The sequence below is a fragment of the Papilio xuthus genome, unplaced genomic scaffold, assembly GCF_000836235.2.
Source record: "Papilio xuthus unplaced genomic scaffold, Pxut_1.1 DF826949.1, whole genome shotgun sequence".
Classification (NCBI taxonomy): Eukaryota; Metazoa; Arthropoda; class Insecta; order Lepidoptera; family Papilionidae; genus Papilio; species Papilio xuthus.
This window is the reverse complement of record NW_013531700.1, coordinates 2,501,263-2,525,099: the sequence shown is the minus strand read 5'-3', so window position 1 is coordinate 2,525,099 and position 23,837 is coordinate 2,501,263. Positions and strand designations below refer to the sequence as shown.

The 23,837-nt window shown below is 34.3% G+C and overlaps 1 protein-coding gene across 3 annotated transcripts in view; it reads right to left on the bottom strand.

Annotated features, from left to right (window-relative positions):
* Positions 1-132: 132 nt before the first annotated feature.
* The window catches only part of toy (twin of eyeless), a 51,075-nt gene continuing 27,370 nt past the window's right edge, over positions 133-23,837 (bottom strand). For all 3 annotated transcript variants that reach the window (XM_013316133.1, XM_013316134.1, XM_013316136.1), the window contains exons 5-10: positions 19,906-20,116; positions 12,339-12,491; positions 11,269-11,351; positions 6,129-6,310; positions 4,819-4,976; positions 133-2,868 (exon numbers count right to left, since the gene is read on the bottom strand). In XM_013316133.1, coding sequence (XP_013171587.1) covers positions 2,780-2,868; positions 4,819-4,976; positions 6,129-6,310; positions 11,269-11,351; positions 12,339-12,491; positions 19,906-20,116 — 876 coding nt within the window. In that variant the 3' untranslated portion in view covers positions 133-2,779. The remainder of the gene's footprint in view (positions 2,869-4,818; positions 4,977-6,128; positions 6,311-11,268; positions 11,352-12,338; positions 12,492-19,905; positions 20,117-23,837) is intronic.

Below are 23,837 nucleotides of genomic sequence, written 5' to 3'. Positions count from 1 at the left end.
TTATTTCTTTATTCTTAAAAAAATATTTCAAGGCCTATTTTTATTATAATTTCATGAATAATTTAATTGACGAGTCTCTTACATGTGAGGCAATTTAAAAAAAAATTAAAACTTAAAACTTTTCCTTTTAAAGACTAAATAATATGATTTATATTTAAAAATAAATTTATTTAAATTGAATTGATATAATCTATTTTACAGTACATCTGTTACTGACCATTGTGTTTATAGATAGAAGCAATTGTGATGAAGATTAACGAATTGAAATCAAACGCATCGCGAGGGGGACACGATCTAAGCCAATTATAAGCGTCGATAATCAACACAATTGCTAAGAAGGGAAGTTTTGTACTCAATATTTGTCTGTTTAAGATAGAATTCTTTGTATTGTGTAATACTTTAGTGTACAGGATGTTTTAAATAATGAATAAACCATAGACAAGTTTAGATCTTAGAGGATTTTAAAATTGTTTGACAGTTCTCCTTTTTTGTGTGTATGGATCTTTCGATTGTAGTAAGCGCCTAGTATATTTTCTTGAAAAATAGTTCAACAATTTGGATGTTTTGTTTTTAATTTTTGCATTTTTTTGTCTCTTATCTAGTGTGTAGGTATTTTTATTAAGAAAATGAATCATCCTGTACAACATTTCGTGTCCCCGACAAAGTTTAGATCAGTATAATGCCTACAACACACTTAATCCCATCCCATTGTGTACCACCCTCGCGTTAGAACTAGGGGTAACTGCATTTGTGTGCGATATCCGCCTACAAAACAGCGTTCGTATTAAGCTAACACGCAAAATTAATATGTACCGCCCAAAATATACTTAACGGAATAACTTTAACTGGCAAATAAATTTAGGGTCCAAGAATTGTGCAATAAAGTTGCATATTCCGTCACGCCATCTGTTGACAAGGAATAATAATATTCCCTTCATTGCCCTATTGTTGTATTTAGATACAGTCGAGTGTTCATTTCTGTCAGATTCAGTTATGAATTAGTGGTATGGTGAATTTAGCGAGAATCCTTTATAATTCCCCTTTTATACTTCGATTAATAAACTCCGAAGGAATGTTTTTGTGTTTTATAGGAGAATAAAAAAAGATATTATGGTTAATGCAATATTTATTAATAATTTTCACTGTAATCTCCTCAATCTATATTACATTTGATTAATAATTTATTTTACACTTAAATTACATACAGTTCTACGTCTCTCGTATTGCATTCCATTGCAGTTGTACAATTATGCTGTGAAACCAGCATTCATAAACAGATCCACTGACCTCTATAACATGGACAGGCTATATACAGTGATATTTTGTGCCGATTTGATTTTCGCAATTTTTTGCGGTGGTGAAAGTTCGATTTAAAAGACAAGGATATCTGGCATGTTGCGAAAGGTGCTGCTAATGAGCTTATTTCTGTCAGAAAATACGTGAAACGTGGCCATAAAAATGGCAATAAAAGAAAAATCATGACATGACAGCCACAGTACGAAAAGGAACTTTGACTTTGACAAGAGGGCGCTAGTGAGCTATCATAATTTAGTTAGACCTATGCCCATCGGGTCAGTATCCATGTCGGTCTATAGACATAGAATTGCTTGTCAGTAACATTAACTAACCACTTTTAAGTTAGAACAAAGTAAAAGCTTTCTTCCAAGCAACAGCCTGTCCATATCTATAGAGGTCAGTGCATAGATCAAACAAATCTATTTGACAAATTTACAATTTTTTTTACAATTCTCGAAATAAATGATCATTTTCTATATCCAAAGTAAATATATTTACAAACCTTATTTTACCTCATTTGAATATCATCAGTAAAAATAATATCTAACTACCAAATCACAGCAATATTGATCTCTTTAGTATTTATAAGAAATAAATAACATAAATTAAATATCGAAAGTAATATGTGCCATAGTAAAATTGCAATTGCAAATACAACATCGATTAGAACAATATTATACAAGAGTACAAAGATGTAGAGTGACAGTTTGAAGGGACGCGATGTCGCCCAACAAAACACCGTAACGAAGCTTATTGCAACCATTTCCTCTGTAGCATTAATATTTCTCACCCCTATTGCATAGATCAAAGAAATAAAAGGGTTGTTCTCACTAAGGGTGTATAACACTCATTATAAAAGTTGGCACAAACGATTTACATTTATTTTCTCTCCGGGAACATCGGTCACTAAGGAAACTTTTCCTACTCAACAATAGATGGCGCTTAGCTATATTTACAAACGCTATAGTATTTTAAATCTATTCACCGTGCACAAGGAAATATGCAGCTGATCGTTTTATTTACATTTTTGTAAGCAAATAATTATCAGAAACGTATAAATGTAATATGGCTGTACGCAACATGTTTCCTTGTACATGATTTTATGACACTTATTGCTAGGTTTGAACATCATCAGTTGCTTCTTACAAATAACTGGTATTTTCATAGATTTGTAACCAATTGTACAAAACAATAACTTGCACCATTTAAACGTTGAGAGAAAAGAAATCACTGGGTTTATATTGCATGTAATAACTTTGTAGAGAGTCTGAAACACTTACGAGACGGAGTTTTGTTCGTGCTGCAAGTCTCCCGCCAGGGCGGCGCCGGCGTCGTGTCCGGCCGTCATGTTGAGCGCGGCGGTCATAGACAAGTGGGAGTCGGCGTAGTTGTGCGCTATCTCTCCGCTAGATGGAGACTCCGGTACGTTGGTCGGGTTCTCAGGCATCGAGAGAAGTCGATGCGGGAACCCGAATAGCTGAGATCACTGAAGCCGTCCCCAGTAGTTCGATGCGAGGTCCGGACCTTGTGACGGGATCTGCACGGGCACGCTCACGCCCGCCGATATCACACCTAATATAACAATTAAATAATTAAAAAAAATATTCATATTACATTTGAAACCTGAATAGATTCTTATCTACGACTTCAAATATGTATTTTTTTAATTGTACTGATAAATATTTAAGTCTTTTCGTAAACAGACAAGACTGCAAAATAAGATTGCTAAAAGTAATCTACAATGAATAACATAATTTTCAATATAGTGTAGCAATATAATCTGATCATAAGACGGAGCAATATAGACGTTAATCAATTTGGGAGTCAGGCATGTGCCGGCACAATCTAATGCGAAGCCTCGTAGCGTCATGTATCAATATGAGCTCAGCCATATGTCTAATAGGATTGCAATTGCGTTCCGTTTATTACACACAATCGCGTTATCTGGCCACGGTATGTTCGCTCGGCTCGATCATGTCCCGCCACGCCAGTCATAAAGCTATCAACACGTCCGTCAATACAATATATGTACATACAATCTATATTCAAACGTAGGTGGGGGGTTTAGAAATTGCGGCACTAAATTAAAATGTCAATTCTAGGTATAATACTACTAACATTTTTTTTATTCACTAACAATATTTTTAAAGATCATTAACACTAATGTTAAAGGCGTTGAAACATTTTATATTTCCTATGTGTTTATGTAAAATGATGCGGCAATACATCATTTTCGCGTGTGTAGTCTCGTTACAGCATCATAATTTCCCAATGGCGGCGGCCCCGCGCCCCTCCCCCCGCCCGCGCGCGTGCGAGCCGGCGATAACAGTTTTCCGTTCCGCGCCGCGACGAAGGGGTAACGTTTACATTCATTACACGTTATTATCGGCTCTAAACAGCGCTCCTGCGAGACTCGTTTACTCAATGGTTTGTGTCCGACCGCCCGCTTGTTTATGGTCCCCTACGAAGCTGTCGACGGTGAAATTGTTGCCATTGTGTAGAATTTTATCGAACTTACGTCAAATGTGTTGTTACATAGGTTTTCTTTTGATCTTAATGTCGAAATTATTAGAGCTATTACAACAAAATGTAAATAAATTGTTTGCCAAACATCGATAAGTAAAGTGCAAAAACTAAAAGTGGAGCAAGTCTGTATTATTTAATACCGCGCGAATCTGAAAATGCACCAGTCGAAAGAGCGCAAAAGAGTAAATGAAACGAGAGCGTGCGTTTTGAATTGCGAAAAAGTCTTTTGTTCGCGAGCGGTGCTGGAAACTCGGCGGTCGAACAATGCGAGAAACGCCTCAAACAACAATAATTCATGCCGCTTTCCGCCACCTACGGCTAAAAATGTCCGCCGCCTGATATATTATATCATACGAAAAAGATGCGCCATTTTAAAATAATAGCAAAGAGGCCACCGCTTCTAGGCTTGCTGTTTTTATGAATGTTAATAAATCTGAAATATGTTTAGACGGTTCTGTTATGAGATACTTTGGGTAGGTCCCGCTAGCATTTGGCTCCGCGCCAATGGAAATTAAAAAGCTCGGATTCTACTATTTGTTAACGAAAGCATTCGATATTCAAAATCAATTTAAAAGCCATTTGTAAGGAACAGACAACGGCAAATCCAATCGGGACGCGAGCTTCTATTTTTCCCTCTTTTTTCCATTTTATTTTTTGTTTCCCGTCATGTCGCGGTCTTGTGAGCCAGACGCCCCTTGCTCTTGACTCAGCGTTTTTTACATTTTATTACGAACTTGGTAAATATTTTCCGAAGTCTGATTTCTTCAATTTTTATTGTATTTACTTACACATTTCGCTCGTGATGTGTGTTTAGATGTAATAAATGTGATCGTATGTTAAAAAAAACATGTTTGGTTTATAATTTATAAATTAAAGTCTGATGAAACAAGCAAAGTTTTCCTGAGTTAACAAATTAATAGTCTCGCTTCATAACTTAGATGTTCATTTGGCTGCAATATTTTCCTTTCTTCAACATAAAAGCGAAGTGTTACTGACCAGTGCTAGCGGCGGGCTGTGGCTGCGAGTAGCCGGCGTGCTGTTGGTGCGCGGCGGGCGCTCGCGAGTATCCGCCGCCGAGCACGTCGCCGAACATGTACGGGTAGCCGCCGTCGCGCTGCTGCAGGCACGACGATGATAGCCCGCCCGACATCGAACTGTCGGAACCAAACGCACTGGACATGTCATCATTAACATAACATTATTGTTTGCTCATAATATAGTCAAACAAGGATATCTGGCAGTACAGAGGCGCTGCTGTCACGTTAGTACTTTCACAAAATATAAAACCTATTTAGGCCACAAAAAAAAACAAGATAACCACAGGCTAAACAATACAACAAGGATCTTGTGACTTGTTTTTGACATTGCCAGAAGGACGCTAGTGAGCTTTTATAATTTAGTTTAACTTATGCCCACCGAGTCAGATATCCTTGTCGGTCTATAGACACACAAATTTATCGAACTCTCTAAGTATGTAGTGCTGAGGTCACACAATAACCATAATTATCCACAAATGACACAAAGCGGTTCACTGATACTTGATGACCACGACCAGTCTGACAAGACTGTAACGACGAAGAAGAAGAAGAAGTGTTTAGTAAAACAGCATACTCTCAATTGAAACTCTCACATACACACAAAAATACAATATGAGATATTGTACGTTGTAAAGTCTTAAGTTGTCTGTAAAAATTCTTTTAAATTAAAATGTAAATGAAAAAGGTGTTACTTTATCCGGTTGAACGCACTAAAGGAAAACTTCTCGTCTCAGTAAGTTAATTTGCACGACAAAAGCTAAAGTTCACTATTAAAAATCAATCCAAGTGGAAAGACGTCGACCTTCGGTTCCGTAGTTCGGAACGTCTCGGTGCAGTGGCGGGAAACGCAAGAAGACGCGATCTTTGCCACTCGATTTCGCGCGCTATTTAATTAATGTCGCCTCTCGATGATAGATGGCGCTATCTAATGCTCAGTGTGGTTGCATGACAACTAAAAGTTTGGTTTATTTTATTCTTAATGAAAAAAATTACCTTAATTATTGATTTTTGGCTGAAGTAAGCAAAAGATCTTTTAATTACATTGATCGGAATGTATTGTCATATGATAATTGCCAGCTACATTGTAGCTCTGATTTTAAGTCTGAAACAACACTGTAGTCATCAACACTTTTATTTATTTTTGATGATGTAAACTAGCGTTTGACCACTATTCCATCTAATCTTGCACTAACCTAGTATTTTCTCAACTTATCAAAAAGTATCTTAGCGGATGTTCTATAAGAATGGAGTTATGTATAATATACTGACCTATAGGTGTCGCTCATGGTGGCGATGGGCTGCGGTATGGGGCTGTACATGGAGTTGAACCCCCCGTTGAGAGGCAGGCGCGGTGCGGGCGGGGCGGGGGGAGAGGCGGCCGGCGCCTCTCGCCGCTGACTGCGAAGCTTCTCCTCCCGCCGCCACTTCGCACGACGGTTCGAAAACCACACCTAATAGTTGACATTGGTTAGATATCATCTTAAGTCACATCGAGTGAGCTACAACAGTCAGATGGTATAGCTGTCAAAAGGTTAAAATGGTATGTAACATGAATTTGTGATCAGTCCTGGATTATGGAAAGTTTTTATTCTGATATAAAACAGTGCAGTTATGAAGGGCTTTATGCAGTTAATTTCAGTTAATGAAAATGTCAGTAACGTTTTAGGAACTATATATGGCTCTATCTCAATTTGATTTAATTCTCATTCAGCGTGAAAGTTACATTAATTACAATTTTAATAAAGTGTACACCCTCTTAATAACGACTATACGAGTTATTAAAGGGCATAACAACATTAAACTCTGCAACAACTCTATGTACCGAAAATTAATGATAAACGACTTATTACCTAAAAACCATAGATAGTTTTGTGTGTTTATTATAAACCCAGATCCCCAGACCCCTATCATTAAATAACTTTTAGGTAACAACTAGATTGAAGACATAATAATGTTTTCAAAGACCATTTGGTTTATGGCTATTCCAAAACACCATTGTGCCTGCGAAAAAAAATTGTTTTGGATAATGCATATTAGAGTTTGATTATTTTTGTTATATTTTTCTCGATAATATTTAGAATTGTAAATAATTATTAGAATATCTAAACCGTTTATCTTAAAATATCAATCAATAGAGTGGATATAATATGACGTTAAGTGCGAAACGGAACGGCGCGCCGGAAGCAGCGCTCACGTGCGCGTCACTTCCGCCACCGCCATGGCGGCAACATGGCGGCTGCGCTTTCCCGCGCTTTGCCCAAGATTGTTTGTTTTAAACAAATACGTATATATAAGTACTAACAGTTTTATTTAAATTAATAAACATTTTAATTACCACTTTCTCTGTTAAGTACAATGAATACATCATGTCGAAGAAACTAGGCTGAAAAGCAATATACTTTACTTTGAACAAAAAATGTGTCACAATTGTTTAGAAGTATCCGGCAATGTCAAAACTGACCAATATTAAAATAGTGAGTAATTGTAATACTATTATAAGGTGAAATATGTTTGAGTAGGGCTTGATATTTGTTCGAAATTGCCTTCTAAAAAGAAAATACGTAAAACCCGAAAACCAAGCGCTCAAAGAGGTCGAACAAGAGGCAATATGTCATAATATTATTACTTCAGTCTCCAACAAAATCGGCCGAATGTTACCTATAATATTTTATTCGTAGCCCTCACAAAAACCCATTCGTAGAAAGAAAAAGGACTGCTAAACCCGAGCACACAGTGTAATAAAACTCTACGGGAAAAAATATATCCCCAAATAAGTAAATGGTAAGTTATTTAGTTTTATAACACTCATGTTAAGTAACCTAGAGAATTTCATTCTGTACTTAATCTTTGTCCGTTATAAAAATAATTTAAATATATTTTTAAGCTTCATAAGTTTTCAGAAGAGTTATTAAGTCGTAAATATTCTTGTATTCAATAATATATGCTGATAACCTATGTTTTATTATATGAATAAGAAAATAAACAATGTTTACAAACTTCATGTATCGCATGAAATAAACTCTAAAGTTTATACACCCAAGAGACTTGTCAACTGTCATAATGACGGAACTGCGCTCGTGTGTAAGGGACCTAATGTCACAGTAAAATATTATGACATCTCCGTTTTTTCCTTTCATTCCATAGATATTTCTTCGTGACAGCGATGACAGGCCTTTCTCCCGCCTTCACGTCATTTCCCGTCGGCCTTTTATAAATTGCGTTGCTGCCCCCATAGTTGGCGAAATATTATAGCATTGGGGTTCCTTAGCAAATGAGATTAACCATAATATTGTTATTACGTCAACAAGTTGCCGCGAATGTGGCAATTGCTGGTTTTATTTTTTTTGAGAAATGAAAATTTTATTTATACTTTTTGAAATTAAAACTATTCAGCACAACGATTCTGAAACAAGTTGCTTTTTAAGAACATTACAACAAAAAAAAATACAGACGAATTGATTGAAACTCCTTTTTGACGTCGAATAATAATGGATATTTACTTTATCAAGTTTTATGCACATGACTTTTTAAGTAGGTATATAATGTGATATATTTTAGTTTTTCGGTCAGACTTTAGTCTTTTGTATCAGTGATTTATATTTTAAATTCCGTTTCCATTGGGAAGACGAGCACTCGATAAACAAACGCTACTCACGCCATCTATCAAAGAGCGAATAAAACGAAACAGTACATAAATCAGAACACTGCTAGAACACCGCGAAATCTTTTCATTTATTCAAAAGCAACTGTAAATACTTATAACTGCGACCTTAATACGAGTGGGATAGAATTGAAATTTGTATGTTTTGTTAGTAAAAACCTTGTTGTGTGTTCGGGTGCCAATTTTTCAAAACACACCCCACAGGAAATTCACCCCCGCTGACTGTAGGCTCGAGGATCGATATCGGGTCCCTCATTGTACGGTGACTATGTTTTTACATTTATATAAGTATATTTACTACTATATTTTTGTATCTTTTTATTTTCCTGACAGAGTACAAAAATAAATATTATTTCACGAGGGAATTCAGTTTTTTATATTAATATGTTATGTTATGCAATCTGTGACAAACGTAGGTTTATTTTATAATAACAAAAAACTAAATGCATAAAATGGAAACTTAATCATTTATAATTTTAATTCTAATTCCCTTATCACATTATAGAGTGGTTTTTCAGTAGTATTATGTAGAATGTATGTACGTATTATATTACTACAAGCACTATAGTATAGTATGTAGTCGTAGTATTTATTTGAGGTTACATCATGGAGTTCCTATTCACCGTTCCGGCACAGCCTTGAACCCCAAGCCCGGGGCAACACGTGGCGTCGGTGGCTCGAATACGAAACGATTTGAAACCCTCCTCGAAAGCCTCGCTTTGTACAAAAATAAACAAAACTCGGCTTTAAACACTAATGTTAGAGTCTAATGTCCCTTGAAAGGTCATTAAAATTTACATTTAGGGATGTCAAGCTATTATTTAAATTACACTTTAATTAATAAAACGACGACTTACTTTTTAATTTTAACTAAACTGTCTTCATATATTTTTACATATACTCTTTTCAGTAAGCTTTTCATACTTTACAGAGTGAAATCTTTACATTAAATGTATCTGAAAGATGTATCTCAATTTAAAAAAAAATGTTTAAAACAACTTTAATATAGTATCATAGATTTAGTAGTAACCCTAAATATCCGCGAGTACTTGTTGACCGAACGGACTACGGAACGATGCTACGGCGTAGCGACGTAGAGGCGTAGAGGCTACGAATGTTGAATAACCTCTGACGACGAGAGGTTAATGTAAGAGCTTAGCCCCGCTCCGATGCTGAAAACAGCCGCGCCATTTTTTTTTGTCTGACGAACAAGAAAAGTCTCCTCACAAAAAGAAAAGTTGTGAATTGTTTTTCTCTATTTCCCTTCCTTATTCAAGTTATAGATATTCTATTTGTACGAATATAAAGGAAACGACGAGCTTCGTTTCTTTTATTAATATTTCCGATGTGTTTTTGTGTTTTGCGCTACATTTTTAAGGACGAAATTTTGTTCACATATTTAACACAAACACGCTATTCAATAAGGATTTAAGTTATAAAAAACACTTTATAAAAATATAGTCATCTGATCTGTTTTCAATTGTTAAAATAATCCATCAGTAAAGTGCTCTTTAAAGGGTTTAGTTAAAAACATTTTCCAGTCACTATGACAAGCATGTTAAATAATTCGATTTGTATTTTGTTAAGTGCTTTGTATAGTTAAAAGGTTGCAGTTGAAATTGCATTACATTATGCAGTTTCTGCAAGTCGTAGTGATGGACGACCTTTTAAACTGTTGGCAACGGATTCTAGCTCTAAGTACCGAACATTCTTTTACACGAACGAATAAAGTGAAAAAATATTAATACTCGTTATAAAGCACTTTATAAAGTACGAAGCTTTTTTTATTTTGTATTTTTCGTGTATTTATCAGAAATATACTTAAGCCAGTACTCATTTAGTCGTAATTATGCATTATAAGAGATGCCAAGCAATTATTGGTTAGAAAGATGCTACTTTTAGTGTTGATTTCTGAACATTTTGACATTAAATTCAATTATTGCAACTTTAATTAACAAATAAAATTACATTCCAATAATTTACTTTCGTATTTGAAATAACACATCAATTAATTTTGTAGAAAATTCATATTCAACGTTATAATAAACAAAAACGAAACACGAAAGATAAATACAGCATTGTTAATTTGGTAATAAAAACACCGCTATAAATGTGCCGGGTCCCTCATATGCCGTTATATTTACAAAAGCTATGTATATTGTATACATTATGTAAATATGTACACATGGACGTCGGTGGGGGCTATTATTATCCCTCGTATTTTTTACGGTTTGTTTGCTAAAGACGCATCCACACGATGCCCGCGCCTACACAAACATGCAGTGTAAACACAACGCTATACACATTTGGGATAGCTTTATTAAAAACAAAAAAGTTTTTATCAGTTTTAAATAGTATATAACCCTTTATTTCTGAGACAAAAATCTCTGAATAATACATATATTCATCCCTGTCATTATCTTTGACAAAATAGAGATACTAAAATGTTTTAAACAGAGATTCGTTCGAATTCGATTCGATCGAAAACCAACAGTAAGTGTTCCTTAATTTATGAGTTATAACAATTTCTGATTTCTTATTTTGAATAATTATTAAAATTTAAACGAAAAGAAGATTAAGATTCCTTAAAAGGAACATAATTTATGATTTCATTAGACACAAATAGCACAATAGTTAGTGGTAACTTTCCCGCCATGAGCGGAACGCGGCCGCCATTTAGTGTTAGTGAGGCTCAGACAACATCGCTATGGCCTTCTTACCGCGCTGTAAACTGGAGTTATGTTTTACCTGGATACGTGCCTCAGGCAATCCGATCTTTTCAGCGAGCCTCTCCCGCGCGAACACGTCAGGGTAATGCGTTCGTTCGAATTCTGTTGACAATTACATATTACGATAAATACATAGCAGTTATCTCAATTTAAAAGTAATTTATATATTTTTTTTAAACAAACCTTCTTTCATAGTTAGATTATTATAAGTTTTTCAGACAGACAGCTTACTAGCGCCCTCCTATAATTGTCAAAAGTATCACAAAATCCTTTTCGTATTTTAGCTGTCATGTCATGTTTTTTTTTCTTTTTATTGCAATATTTTATAATGTTTTACATATTATTTGCCAGAACTAAACGAGATAGCAGACTCTAATCGGCCCAGATATCCTTATTTGACTATTAAGGACATTATTAATGTATTTATTATCAGAATAGTACATTCAGTTACGAATAACTAAGAAATAAAGTTGAAATAGCGATAGGGAACACAAAGAAAAGCAATAAACCGTCCGTACAGTATGAGAGCAAATAAACAGCCAACAAAAAGTGAGATTAACACGGAGCAACATCAATAATTGGGCGCCACCGGAGAGTTGGCCAAACATCGGGGGGACAATATTTATTTATTTACTAATAACCCGTGTTGTCGCAGCAAACAATAAATAAGATGAAAGGGAATTATTAGGAAATGGGTTTATGAAGGCTCTGGGGAGTGCTTACGTTGAAATGTTGACGTTCTTTACTTTATTAGTACTTTAAACTTTGACGCTATTCAGACATTTGACATTATTTATCTGACAATACTTTCCTTTAAAGTGATTTCGTCAAGTGGAGATTAAGTCGATAAAGTTTGCTTTAAAGATTTTAGTAATGCAAATGAAACCTTAAATAATGTTATTTGATGTTTTTCGCGAATCTGTAAATTTATTCCAATGTGGCCATTAACCTACATGGCTTTAGAGATTTTAAATAGTCAGGTAAGGTAAGTTTTTATTGGGCTAATTATGTATCGCTTGCTGCAATGTAAAGCATAAAATCTAAATCTATAATTTATATAGATTTACAAGTTACTTAAAAATTGCGAACCTTTCTCCAAGCTGTCTATCTGGTCGTTGGTAAATGAGGTCCGGTTGCGTTGCAGTTTGCGCTTCAACCGCAGCCGCATTTGCGAGTCCTCGTCGCCGGAGGACGCGTGCTCGCTGTTGCCGTCAGATCCCGCTTCGGATTGCAGTGGTTCCACTAGAAGAAAGAACTACGATTAGGATCTATGCAAACTTTTTTGTACTGTACGTAACTGTACATTCGTCGTAACACTGCCATTTAATGATTTAAAAATGTTAAGTTTAATTGCTCCACATAGACCTTAAGTGATCATTTTTTGACTTGATTGTAATAATGATTCGTAACTTAAGTTCACTTAAGGTTAAGTCATTAATAAATTGTCAACGTCATATTTAACTCTTAACTAAAACGTTTTGGGTATCAATATCAAATGCAATTATGCAATTATTTTTGAATGTCACTGCTTTCTGTAGTATAGAGAATGCCTTTAAGCGAAGGGGTCTAGAACCTCTTCATCATAAACTATCAACACAAGGCGCTCGAACAAAACACACTCGACAACTATCAAGCAAATGCGTCAGCAGAATTGTTCAATTGCACCCCAGAATTACAGACAAAAATGTAACAAGAACCAGTCTCTGCGATCCCCCTCTAGCAAATATTACAACCGTTGTACAGCTCAATTAACAATGGTTGTATCTATCCCCCAAATAAGGGTGGTTGCAAAATTAAACGTTAGTCGTAATGTTGTCGACATGCCCCCGGCTAATTGATTAATTTGCTTTATGGTCGGCTCTCGAGAGGCCGGGTTCGGTTCCCGCACGCTAATGTGTACGGGTTGCTGATTTCTTTCAATAGATCTACTGTTATGCAATCTGTCACATTTTTGCAACTGTACTACATCGGTAGGTAGAGTCGCCGACTAATATTCTTAATGGAAACCTATGGTAAATTGGGGTAAAACTAAATAAGATATTTTAAAAATGATAAATTGGTTATTACTTTCACCGTACATTGCGTTTGTTTGAATAGAAAATCCTATTAATATTATAAATGCGAATGTTTAGATGGATGGATGTATGTTTGAAGGTATCTCCAGAACAGACGAAATTTGACATACATATGCACATAGTTTGGAAAAACACATAGGCTACTATTATAATAATATTTTATTTTCTAAAGGAGAATGGATGTGTTTATTACCATTGATATTAAAGAACGAAAAAGTAAATTAATAAAAATATTAACAATTAATTCTTACGATTACGTTAACTTTTATATCTTGTATCGTGTAAGTCTTTAAAAGAAGTTCATAAACTTGGTCGATTTAAAAACCGCGATATAAAGGTTATACGTTTAACAGTATGAAAACGTAACACGGCTTATAACACCGGGTTTGATAGCGCGCCTTCTGACATGATTGATGGCAGACAGCCGTTCGCCGAAACATGGTGAACTTTCCAATCGGTTGACAATTTTGATTGATCGGTCGAATTGACGCGCGTGTGTGCGCGCCTTTATTACCCCGAATGCAATGTTTAAAAATATATACTCCCGAGCTTATTTATGACGTAACTATCTTCGTTTCTTAAGAAACTTTAGCAGAATTTAAAACATATTTTAACTAATGTTAAATAAGTTATATTTAGGTATATTTTAGTATGTTTAGTTATTAAGATCTAGAGCTGATTCAATGTAATAAGACTGTAAGCATAGCAATAAAAATAAACTGAACATTACGAAGTAACATTGTCGAAAAATAATTCCATGCAAAGTCTGTTAATCAATAATTAAAATAAAAGTACGAAGCCATGACAATGCCACTCTGTGTTTCATAAAATTCAAAATATCGCAACATCCACATTGAATTCCAAACCGCACAAAAATAATCACCGAGCACACAAAAGGCCGTATCCAGTTGTAACGTTAAGGTTTTCATTATTTATCGCGGCTGAATATAAAGGAGGTATTCATTAAAGAAAAACGCGAAACGAGAGGCGCACTTAGCCACAATACTAGCAATAACGACCTACAAAATGATTGAAGGAACTCGTGGGCGCGGGCGGGACGAAACACGAAAAATACATAAGAGAAAATAATAGTAAGAAAATAAGAAAAGGAACGAAATAAAAGTGGGGGCGGTGGAAAAAAATTGGAGAAAACAAGTAGAAAGGGGAGCGAAGAAAGTCGGGAGCGGAGAGATAAAGCGGAATTGGAGTTATCGGGGCGGACATGACGGTCGTAGGTGGGGGCGATTGCCGGCGCGCGATTATGTGAGATCGATACTGTCACTCAGCCAGCGGACACAGGTGACGAGAGGTGAGCGGGTCACAAGTTCATTGGTAATAATCACTATCTCACATGTGTTCTCTTTGAAAAATGTGTGAATATCAGATTAATTAACGAAAACGCATTATCGATTCTTCTATATAATTAGTATTTATTGGATAAATAAACCGAAAAAATCTTTAAATTTATAAAAAAAAATTGTTCTGAAATTTAAAAATGTAACTGTTTTTAATGCAATTAAGTAAAAAATGCAGTGCTAATTGTGATTTAAAGTTAACAATACGTTAATTGATGATAAGGATCAATTAATTTTAAGTATAAAATAAATCATGAATTTAATAAAATCGCTATCGCTTATGACTTAGGGAGAAGTAAAGTTCGCGACCTCAGCTTGCGGCCGGACAAGGCGCGATCCGCCTAATTCGTTACGCTTCCGCAACACAGTTTTATTCCTATTTTAGAAATGAAAAACTTTATCATAACAATAACATGTTGTTTGCCAATGGAAATTAAAATAAAACAGGCAATAGTTAATAATATTTGAGTATTACTTATTTCTTTCTTGTAATCAACAAAGTTTGTAGTAAACATAAAAACCTAAACTATTTCAATATTTTAAAGAAAAATAAACTACGTTTATCCGAAATAAAAAAGTACACATTACTGCATATTATTTATTTAAGAAATATTAAAACTTACGTAAACGTAGAAAATATTTTAAATCCGTAAAACATGTTGATAAATGAGAATTAAATGATCCGGAGCATTTGTACTTGCACCCTAATAAAGGCATTATTATTATCCAAGATTAACCATTGAGTGAAGACCTTACATGCCGACACAAGTCTATACATCGTACTTATTAACGTCAGGGAAGCTGCAGGGGTCAGCTTAGATTGGTTGTTTGTAATCAACCATTCGCTTTACGGCCCCAGCAGGGTCATCTAAATTACTTAGCGTTGGGGCTGATAAGGTTTAGTTTTTATTATTGTGACTTCAAGTGAGTCAATTGATGGGATGTGCTTGTCTTTTTTTGGATGAAGGGATCTCTTACATGTGTTAAAAGCTTTTGCTTGATGTTGCCATTTGCTAAATTTGTTTTATCATGAGTTTGCAATGTCAACGAAATTCATGTGAAAATTTATATCAATGAAATTTACTATTAATAAAAACATTAATGATAAATGAACTAATCTGTTCATGTATTCGATTTGTATTATTAAAATTTGCCTAAGTTTAGTGTTAACTAACATTCAAACAATCCTTAGTTAACATTTACCTAAAAATCATCCAGATAACCACCTCTCAGAATTTATTTACAAACTTTCAACTTTAGTCTTTAATCTTTGGTGACACACGAAGCGCTTGCATTGCTTTGTAACTAAAAATTGCGTACATTTTTTCAATTGTTAGTCCCAATCAATATGAAGTGTCGAAACAAAACACTGCCGCAATCAATGGCCACTTGTAAAAGATCCATTAAACACGTTTTACTTAAAACATTGAAGCGCTCTTTGATTTTAGAGTCAATTACACTGCGAGCCAGACCTCTCGGCGGCTTCAATTAAATCGCTATTGTTGCTACATAACCGTGTAGAGGGCGCTTCAGTGATCGACAGCCCCGATAGTTGGAGAGACATTTTAATGCATTGTTCGAATTGTTTTTGTTAATTACAACAGCTATAAAGTTTCAAACAGTTTGTGTAAACGATATGCGTTTGTTAACTTCTTTTGCAAGTTAAAATGTTAAGAATCTTGTACTTTCTTTGAATTGTTTAAAATGGATTTAGTTATTTATAGTTGGTTATGTAAAATAAATTAATTGTAGAATTTAAAGTAAGTTAAGAATTATAAACAAAAGTCACCCAGCCAAAATATAACAGAGAATAATATTTCTAAATTCTATATCTACTATGTTAATAAACGGTTGAGCATCATTTTTGTCTGAAATCAGTACAAATAAGTAAGATTTTAATTTTTATTTCTATGTGTCAGTCTGTCAGATCTCAAGTCCGCGTTTGTTCCTTGTAATTTCCTGAATCGCTGGATCAATTTTGACGGGGCTTTAGACGTGATATTATAGGCTATTTTTTTTATAATTCTGTGCTCATTAAGTGCCAGTCGATCCCTAGTGATATCTGAAATTCTAAACTAAATGGCGAATAACGTAGTGTTCAATTTCATCCTATGTTTATCGTCCTAAACAGTTTGTTGGGACAATTCGCGTAATTTTGTTCGACCGCTAACCATGTCGGACGTTGTGATTCCGTGTGCAGGTGGTTTTCTAACCAATTTCATGCATTAGCGACGCTTCCACAAACTAATATGATAACATAGTCTAGGCTTTGCAATGATTTTACGTGTTTTTAATATGGATTGATCGATTGATAAATAAAAAGCAAATTATAATTAACATTAGTTTTTAATCCGACAAAGAAAACAAAAAAGTTAAGCGAGAAGTTTTAAAGAAAAAAGTATTTTTAGGTTTGAAATAAAATTACTTATTACAAAGTTGACTAAGTTATAGCCAAAAAAAGAAATGATTATCAGTCCTTTACATAAGTAAAATCTTGGCCAAGAAATTATTTTTTGAACTATTACTTTACTATGATAGTTTATTTTAAGGTTGCAAAGTTTTTTAGCGAACAACGTTTTGGAGCATTTATTTTTGTTTTTTTTATGTATACTTCCGAAACATTGGCAGAGTCCGTCCAGCCATGAACAACACTGCCAGTTGAAAATTAAAATTTGTAGCCGGCTCTGTGAGGGACAATATTTTATACCGGTCAGATCAATTTAGATGAATGCTTTTTATTTGCTTAATTGTTAGCCGTTAGAAATGGCAGTTTGGCTTTTATTTCGATCAAACGTGAAATGCCTCGAAAACTAACGTGTTTTTTTATTTCAAGCCAAACATTTTAAATAGGCACATTTAGAAAGCTAGTGAAGATTCATAATGTTTCTTTTAAATGTCACACATTACAATTTAATTCTTGGAGTTATCCAGATAGATAAGATTTCTTCATTTTTTTTCTGACAAACTTTTCTAGTATCCATTGTAACTGGTTGGAAACAAATTTTCTTTACTTTAAAAGTTAAATAGCTGCGAACAAGAATGTAACAGATTGTATAAAAGCAAACGCTCGCAGCGCACCCTGCAATCGAATTTGTTAAACAGAATGCTGCAGCCGAAGTTAATTAAGTCGCCGTGCCGTCGACAAATACACAGCTTCCATATTAAATGTATAAAAATATATTAAGCCATGTCCAGACCAGGTGCTTTGCAAAAAGCTAAAGCGCTACAACGCTTTGTACAACGACGCAAATGTTTACGACTCGCTGAATTTGTTTTATGTTTTTTATTCTAATGTTTATTCTTTTTACAAATATTAACGTTACAAAATATTAAATTAAAAATTAATTAATATACCTAAAATATGTTCAAAGGTTTTTAAAGTTACATATGTCATAATTAAATATTCGTAAGAAAGTTTTTACAAATTGTTTCCAGTGAACATTACAGCAGAAGGAACATTAAGCTTTTTAGCTTACTTATTTAAATATTTATTATAAATAATAAAAGTGTTTAGAACTGTAGGCAGATACAAATGTAGTGAATTTCCACTGTAAAGTTGTAAGACAACAAACCAATGTCCAATGGACACAAACAAGAGTAAAGTCAAGTCACGCGCGACCACTCGGGTCACGTGTCGAGCTTTGAAGATCCACACGTATCAAGTTTAATCTGTGAAGGCTGTTCAAAAGTTAATTCGTTATGTTGCCTATGCACGTGATATCAACGTATGTTTTTGAATATAGAATTTAATTAATTATAAAGAAAAAACTTTTTCTTTTAGAAGTGTAACTTATTTTCTGCCAGATATTACGAAAACGGATTTATGTTTATAAATACATATTTTAATTTCGTATCAGTTGTTTATATTACAATTTTTAAAATGAAAGTTATGAAAATAAATTATACGAACGTCGAAATAGAATTCAAACAAAGTAACAAACTAAGTTATGGCGCGGCAAATGTTGAAATCTGCAGTTCATATTTTCAGTTGTTCGTGAAAATTGGTTGGGACATTAAATTTATAGAGTTGCAGTGCCCGTTCAACGAGGAATTGCGCTCAATTGGTGCTTGTTTTAGTGACTATGAAAGCGGGAGAATGAGTGCAAAATCATGTAAATGGTTATGTGATTATTATCATTTGATTTGACTATTTTTAAAGAACATAAGAATATCTAGATATGAACTTCAAGTAAATTGAATCTTACAAAAGTTTAATTTCTCAATATTGGAAAGTGTTTTTTATTTATATAAGAAACATGAAATGTAACATATTTTTTATGTTTGTCATTACTTATCAAAATTGAGAAAGATAATAGATTTTTCCAACATTATTAAATCTAAGCACGTAACTCTTTACATAGGTGTACATAGAAAGTAATATACATACAAATAAATATATAGAGTAGGAATAAGTCTCCGAGGTGTTCCGTAAACGTAACAACGGGGTAACTACCCCCTTTCTACCCTCACCACTACCGCCATTCAAGAAAATTGAGGAAAGCATTGCGAGGGTTAGACGCTGTAAATTTTCATTTATAAACGTAACGAGTTTTTCATATGAAAATCTTTTTAGTTTTACAAAAGTTTTAAATTTAAGTTAAAATTATTTTCAGAAATATATATAATATAAAAATATAAAAATAAATAATCTGAATTCGATAAGTTTTTTTATTGTAATTCTTTTTACATATTTCATCTTTTTTATATTTTGTTATTTTCTATCTGGTATAGAAATAGAAATGGTCATAAAAAGCACAAAACAATCCTAAGGCAAAAGCATAATTTAAGTTACAGAAGGCATTACATTTTTTTTTCTTAAATATTACCATGGAATTAATTAATAACACATAGCCCACAAAGATTTACATACACAACAGATAAAAAGTAACTAATAATTCATATGTAAAATATGATTATTTTTAAAACTGTGACATGTCAACCCTATTCGCGTTGAGTTCCCAAAGGCAGTGTGCGAGGCACATTCAAAGAGAAATAGAAAAAGGACATCGCCTCTCAACATGACAGCGCCATGTACTTGCGTTACTCCACATTCGTATAAATGTACAAAATAGTATTGTTTGTAACCTAGTTATATGTAAATCGAATCTTTGTTGATGACAGAAATCGCATAAGTAAACGTATAATAAACCAGTCGTTGCCTTTTTTTCAACTCAAAAAAAAACGAAACCTTCTTAATATTCCTACATATAACACATGTATACATACCTCGTTTATGTTCTTCTGTTGTCCTGTTGAGTTGCGGCGGTAGTGGCGGGGGTATCGCAGGCGCGGGTGCCGGAAGACCAGGGTACCACCAGCCACTCGCCGCCTGTCCGTTGAACATCCTCAGCTTCTCGTAAACACTGTCGTTCTGCGCGGACGCAGCTTGCTCCTTCTGCGACGCGAGGTTCCGTAATACTCGGTTTATTGATGACACCTAATGATACAAAAGGTCACTTAGCTACTACTACATATATAGAAATAGGTGATAAATAATTAAGCAACAGAAGAATAAACTAATCGTAACCCCGCCTTTAGTAAAGAAGGTAGACAAAAATAATATTTCGTAGCATTTGCACGCGCAGTAAAGTCAAAGTAGACATAGAGTAGTCATCGGCACAGATTATCTACACTTTTAAAAGTTGATATTGTTACTTCAAATTCTTTTAATCATAAATTTATTAAATAGAGATTAAAAGAGAGTTTAATATCTAACAAGAAAGTAAATAGATTATATTAGAAACGAAGGAAATTACTTTTTCTTTCTGTGAATTTGCCGATTATTTGGACTATTGAAGCGTGTGCAAAGAACTATTACGATTTAATTTTCATTGACGAAATACAAAATGGCCACCCGTTACCGATTCTCATTATAAATAATTGGATACAAATAAAATTTCCATGTCCACCAAACTGTAAACAACTATCTAATAGGAAATAAATTGTCAGGCCTCTCCGCCCTTTAAAGTTCCGTGCACGTGTAATTTAAAATCTAATATGATTACTAAATTCCAATCGGGAGGCTCAAAGGGACACAGATTAGGGAACGGCCACCCTTCTCCCCCCACTCTGTTCCTAAAAACCCCAATATCTATCTACTTTCGGCAAAAAGCACGCATGCGTGAAAAACCTGGCACACACAAATTTAACACCCTATGTATGCCCATTTTAACACGTAGGTCCTGCCTTTTATACTTCTATCTATGTATTACTCCGGTGGGGCGTCCCTAGATATTATATCTGTTTTCTTGTTGCCATTGGCAACGAGGAAAATGTATTTTTCCCCGCCGCGGGCCGGGAAGGCGATGTAGGGGGTTGCGATTTTATTATCGCGAATGTGCGCGTCGTTCCAAACGTTGCGCTGAAATATTTCTATAATCGATTGTTAGTACTTTTTAATACTACTAATGTAATCCTCTAATACAAGATTAACAATTAGAATTTAAAAATGAACGTATTATTACAAAAGCCTACATTTTCACCCTTCATTTTATAAATGAAAAAGCGAGTGCTCCCAATTCAGTATATGTTTTGTAATAAAGTACATTTTGCACGGGATCGCTTCGCGATTCCCTGCTTTAATCTCTTGTTCCACTAATGGAAGGTAATGTTCGCACAGGCTAGACTAGCGCCGGATGAAACATGAAATAAAAAAACGTACTTACGTTTTAATCTTCTATGCTGGTTATAAGCGTCGGTTTTTTTATTCGATATAAAACCTAATGGTTATATTAATAACTTGATTATTATTTTCTCATAAACTTTTTTTATGCACCCTTTCCTATATAATATAAAGTGACCATATTAATTTTAAGGAACATACTATGAATCTTATTAGATTCTTACATTAAAATTATTATTTTATATTTTTATAAATAGTCCCATTCATTCTTTCCAGTAGAAAATTAAAAAAAATGAAACGATTTCCAATTACAAAATTCCCTTTCATGGACAGATATCTCAGAAAAAACAAATTCTAGTTTCGAATACGAAACCATCCAGTAGGATAGGTGCATTTAAAATACGACTTCTGTTTTTGACAGCTCTTTAACCAATCAGATCGGAACGGGGTACAGATTAAAGAGCGACTGTACGTGTGTCGTATTAGAATTTAAAAAAGGATTTATCTTTTTTACTGTACGTTTTAACTATGGAATTGTATACCATTTAAACGAAATATATTTTCACGCACGTATTGATTAATGCTACATAGATTTAACGTTACCACGAATGTCAGTGATCTCTAGAAATTAATTTTCCCATGATAAACTTTGCAACAAATATCTTAGAGAGTTCTTTAGCAGGCCTGTCGTTGTATTAAAATTGACGTTAACGTATTATGTATCTTATTGGTGAATGAAACCGGTATAGGGACATCATAGAGCAAGGGCATATATCATGTTTCGCGACAAGACCTGTGATAGTTATTATAGGGTTGCCACTTCAAACTTGTTATATGGCTTGTCTATTTTAATAAGTGACAATCAAACTTTGCTAATGATACCAAATCCTTAGGAAGTATATTAACTGCTATTTTATAGACTTGTACCGAAGGCATAAAAAAGGTACACGGTTAAACCAAATAGATTAAAACAATACAGTTTGTACTTTTACACTTTTCAGCATGTTAGGATGTTTGCTATAATCAACTAAATTTAATTAAGTTCTCACATTGGTGACCTATGTTATTCATATCCAAAAGAAGTTCTCGAGACGAGGTCATTAACATTTTTAATACTAAAGGTTGTAATTAATACAATGGCAACCCTATGAGCAATAGAGCGGTGTAAAGTGCGCGGGCGTTCGTACGTCATGGTGACAGTGACAGGTGTCACGTGGCGCGCAGCTCATTACCCCGCTCGAGACAAGCGATAGATCATCGATCCGCTGTTAGAGATCCATGGGCGACGGCGTCGGTGGTCCGTAGTACTGGCCATATAAAAACTCCTAACAAGATCTACATTTACGCGGATAATCGATTTTGTTTTTGATCGATTGCTTTCTTCATTTGTTTTGAAATTTTTTTGTGAGTTTTTTTCTTAATTTGTGCTGTTTTGAAATTTGTCATCTTCAATGATATGATGATGTAAAAATGTTTGTTTTGGTTGCGTATTTTTTGTTATGATATTTGAGTAGAAAAACTATACCGCAAAAAAAATTAAAATCTTGTAGACAAGCGAACGCTTTTGTATTAAATAATTTTCTCTTCTTTGGCGATAATTTTGAACCGTTGCGTACCATATTGTAAATACAATTGGATATTTTTTACATATGTTTGATATCTCGATAAGTGATTCAGATGAGTGGCAAATCGCTTTTATATAGATACAAAAATCAATCAATAGTACAGGCCCCTCGATATTTCCTTAGTCCATTCAACGTTAAGATACCTATGCGATATCCGGACAAAAGCCATTACGTTGAATACAAATACCATCAGACAAGGGGGATGCAAACCCCATGGAATTACGACTAGCATTACCTACATCGGCATTATCTATAAACATTTTAACGTGCGCGCTTAACCCGAGGAGACCCGTTCGATTCCCCGGCGATGCGCAGTTTGAAGGGTGCGGTTTGGTTCGGGGGTGATTTTTTGCAATACCCCCGGGACGCCGAGATTGGTTAGTTTCGCGGTATATTATTTGGAGCTCGTGAAAGAGATCGAGTTATCGCGTTTTATAAATTAACGACGATTTAATTTGGCTTTTAACATTTTGTGTTAACGTTCTTTATTGAAATAACTGGGTGGTAAAATTTGTGATTTGTATGGAACCTGCAAGATTTTTTAGTAGCCAGAGATTAGTTGCAAAAAAAGGAGGTCAAGGAACGGTATAATCTTCCTGTTATTTGTAACTTAAAATAAAAAAATTTAAAAAAAAATTGAACACTTCCAAAAGCCCCATATGTTGTATCTTTTTACCATAAAGTTATGTAATCCTTTTGTTGTTCTTGTCACGATGAGGCGACTCACGCAATCGTATCAAATTTAGGGTTATTTAAGACTCTTTATATTAGTACAAGTAAACAACGTAAGTATTAATATTTTGAACTATAAAATACTTCTTTTAACCTTGGAGTAAATTTAATTTTATAAAAAAATTATCGTTTAAAGTTTGCATTAAATGAAACTATATAATAAAATATATTTTCTTTAG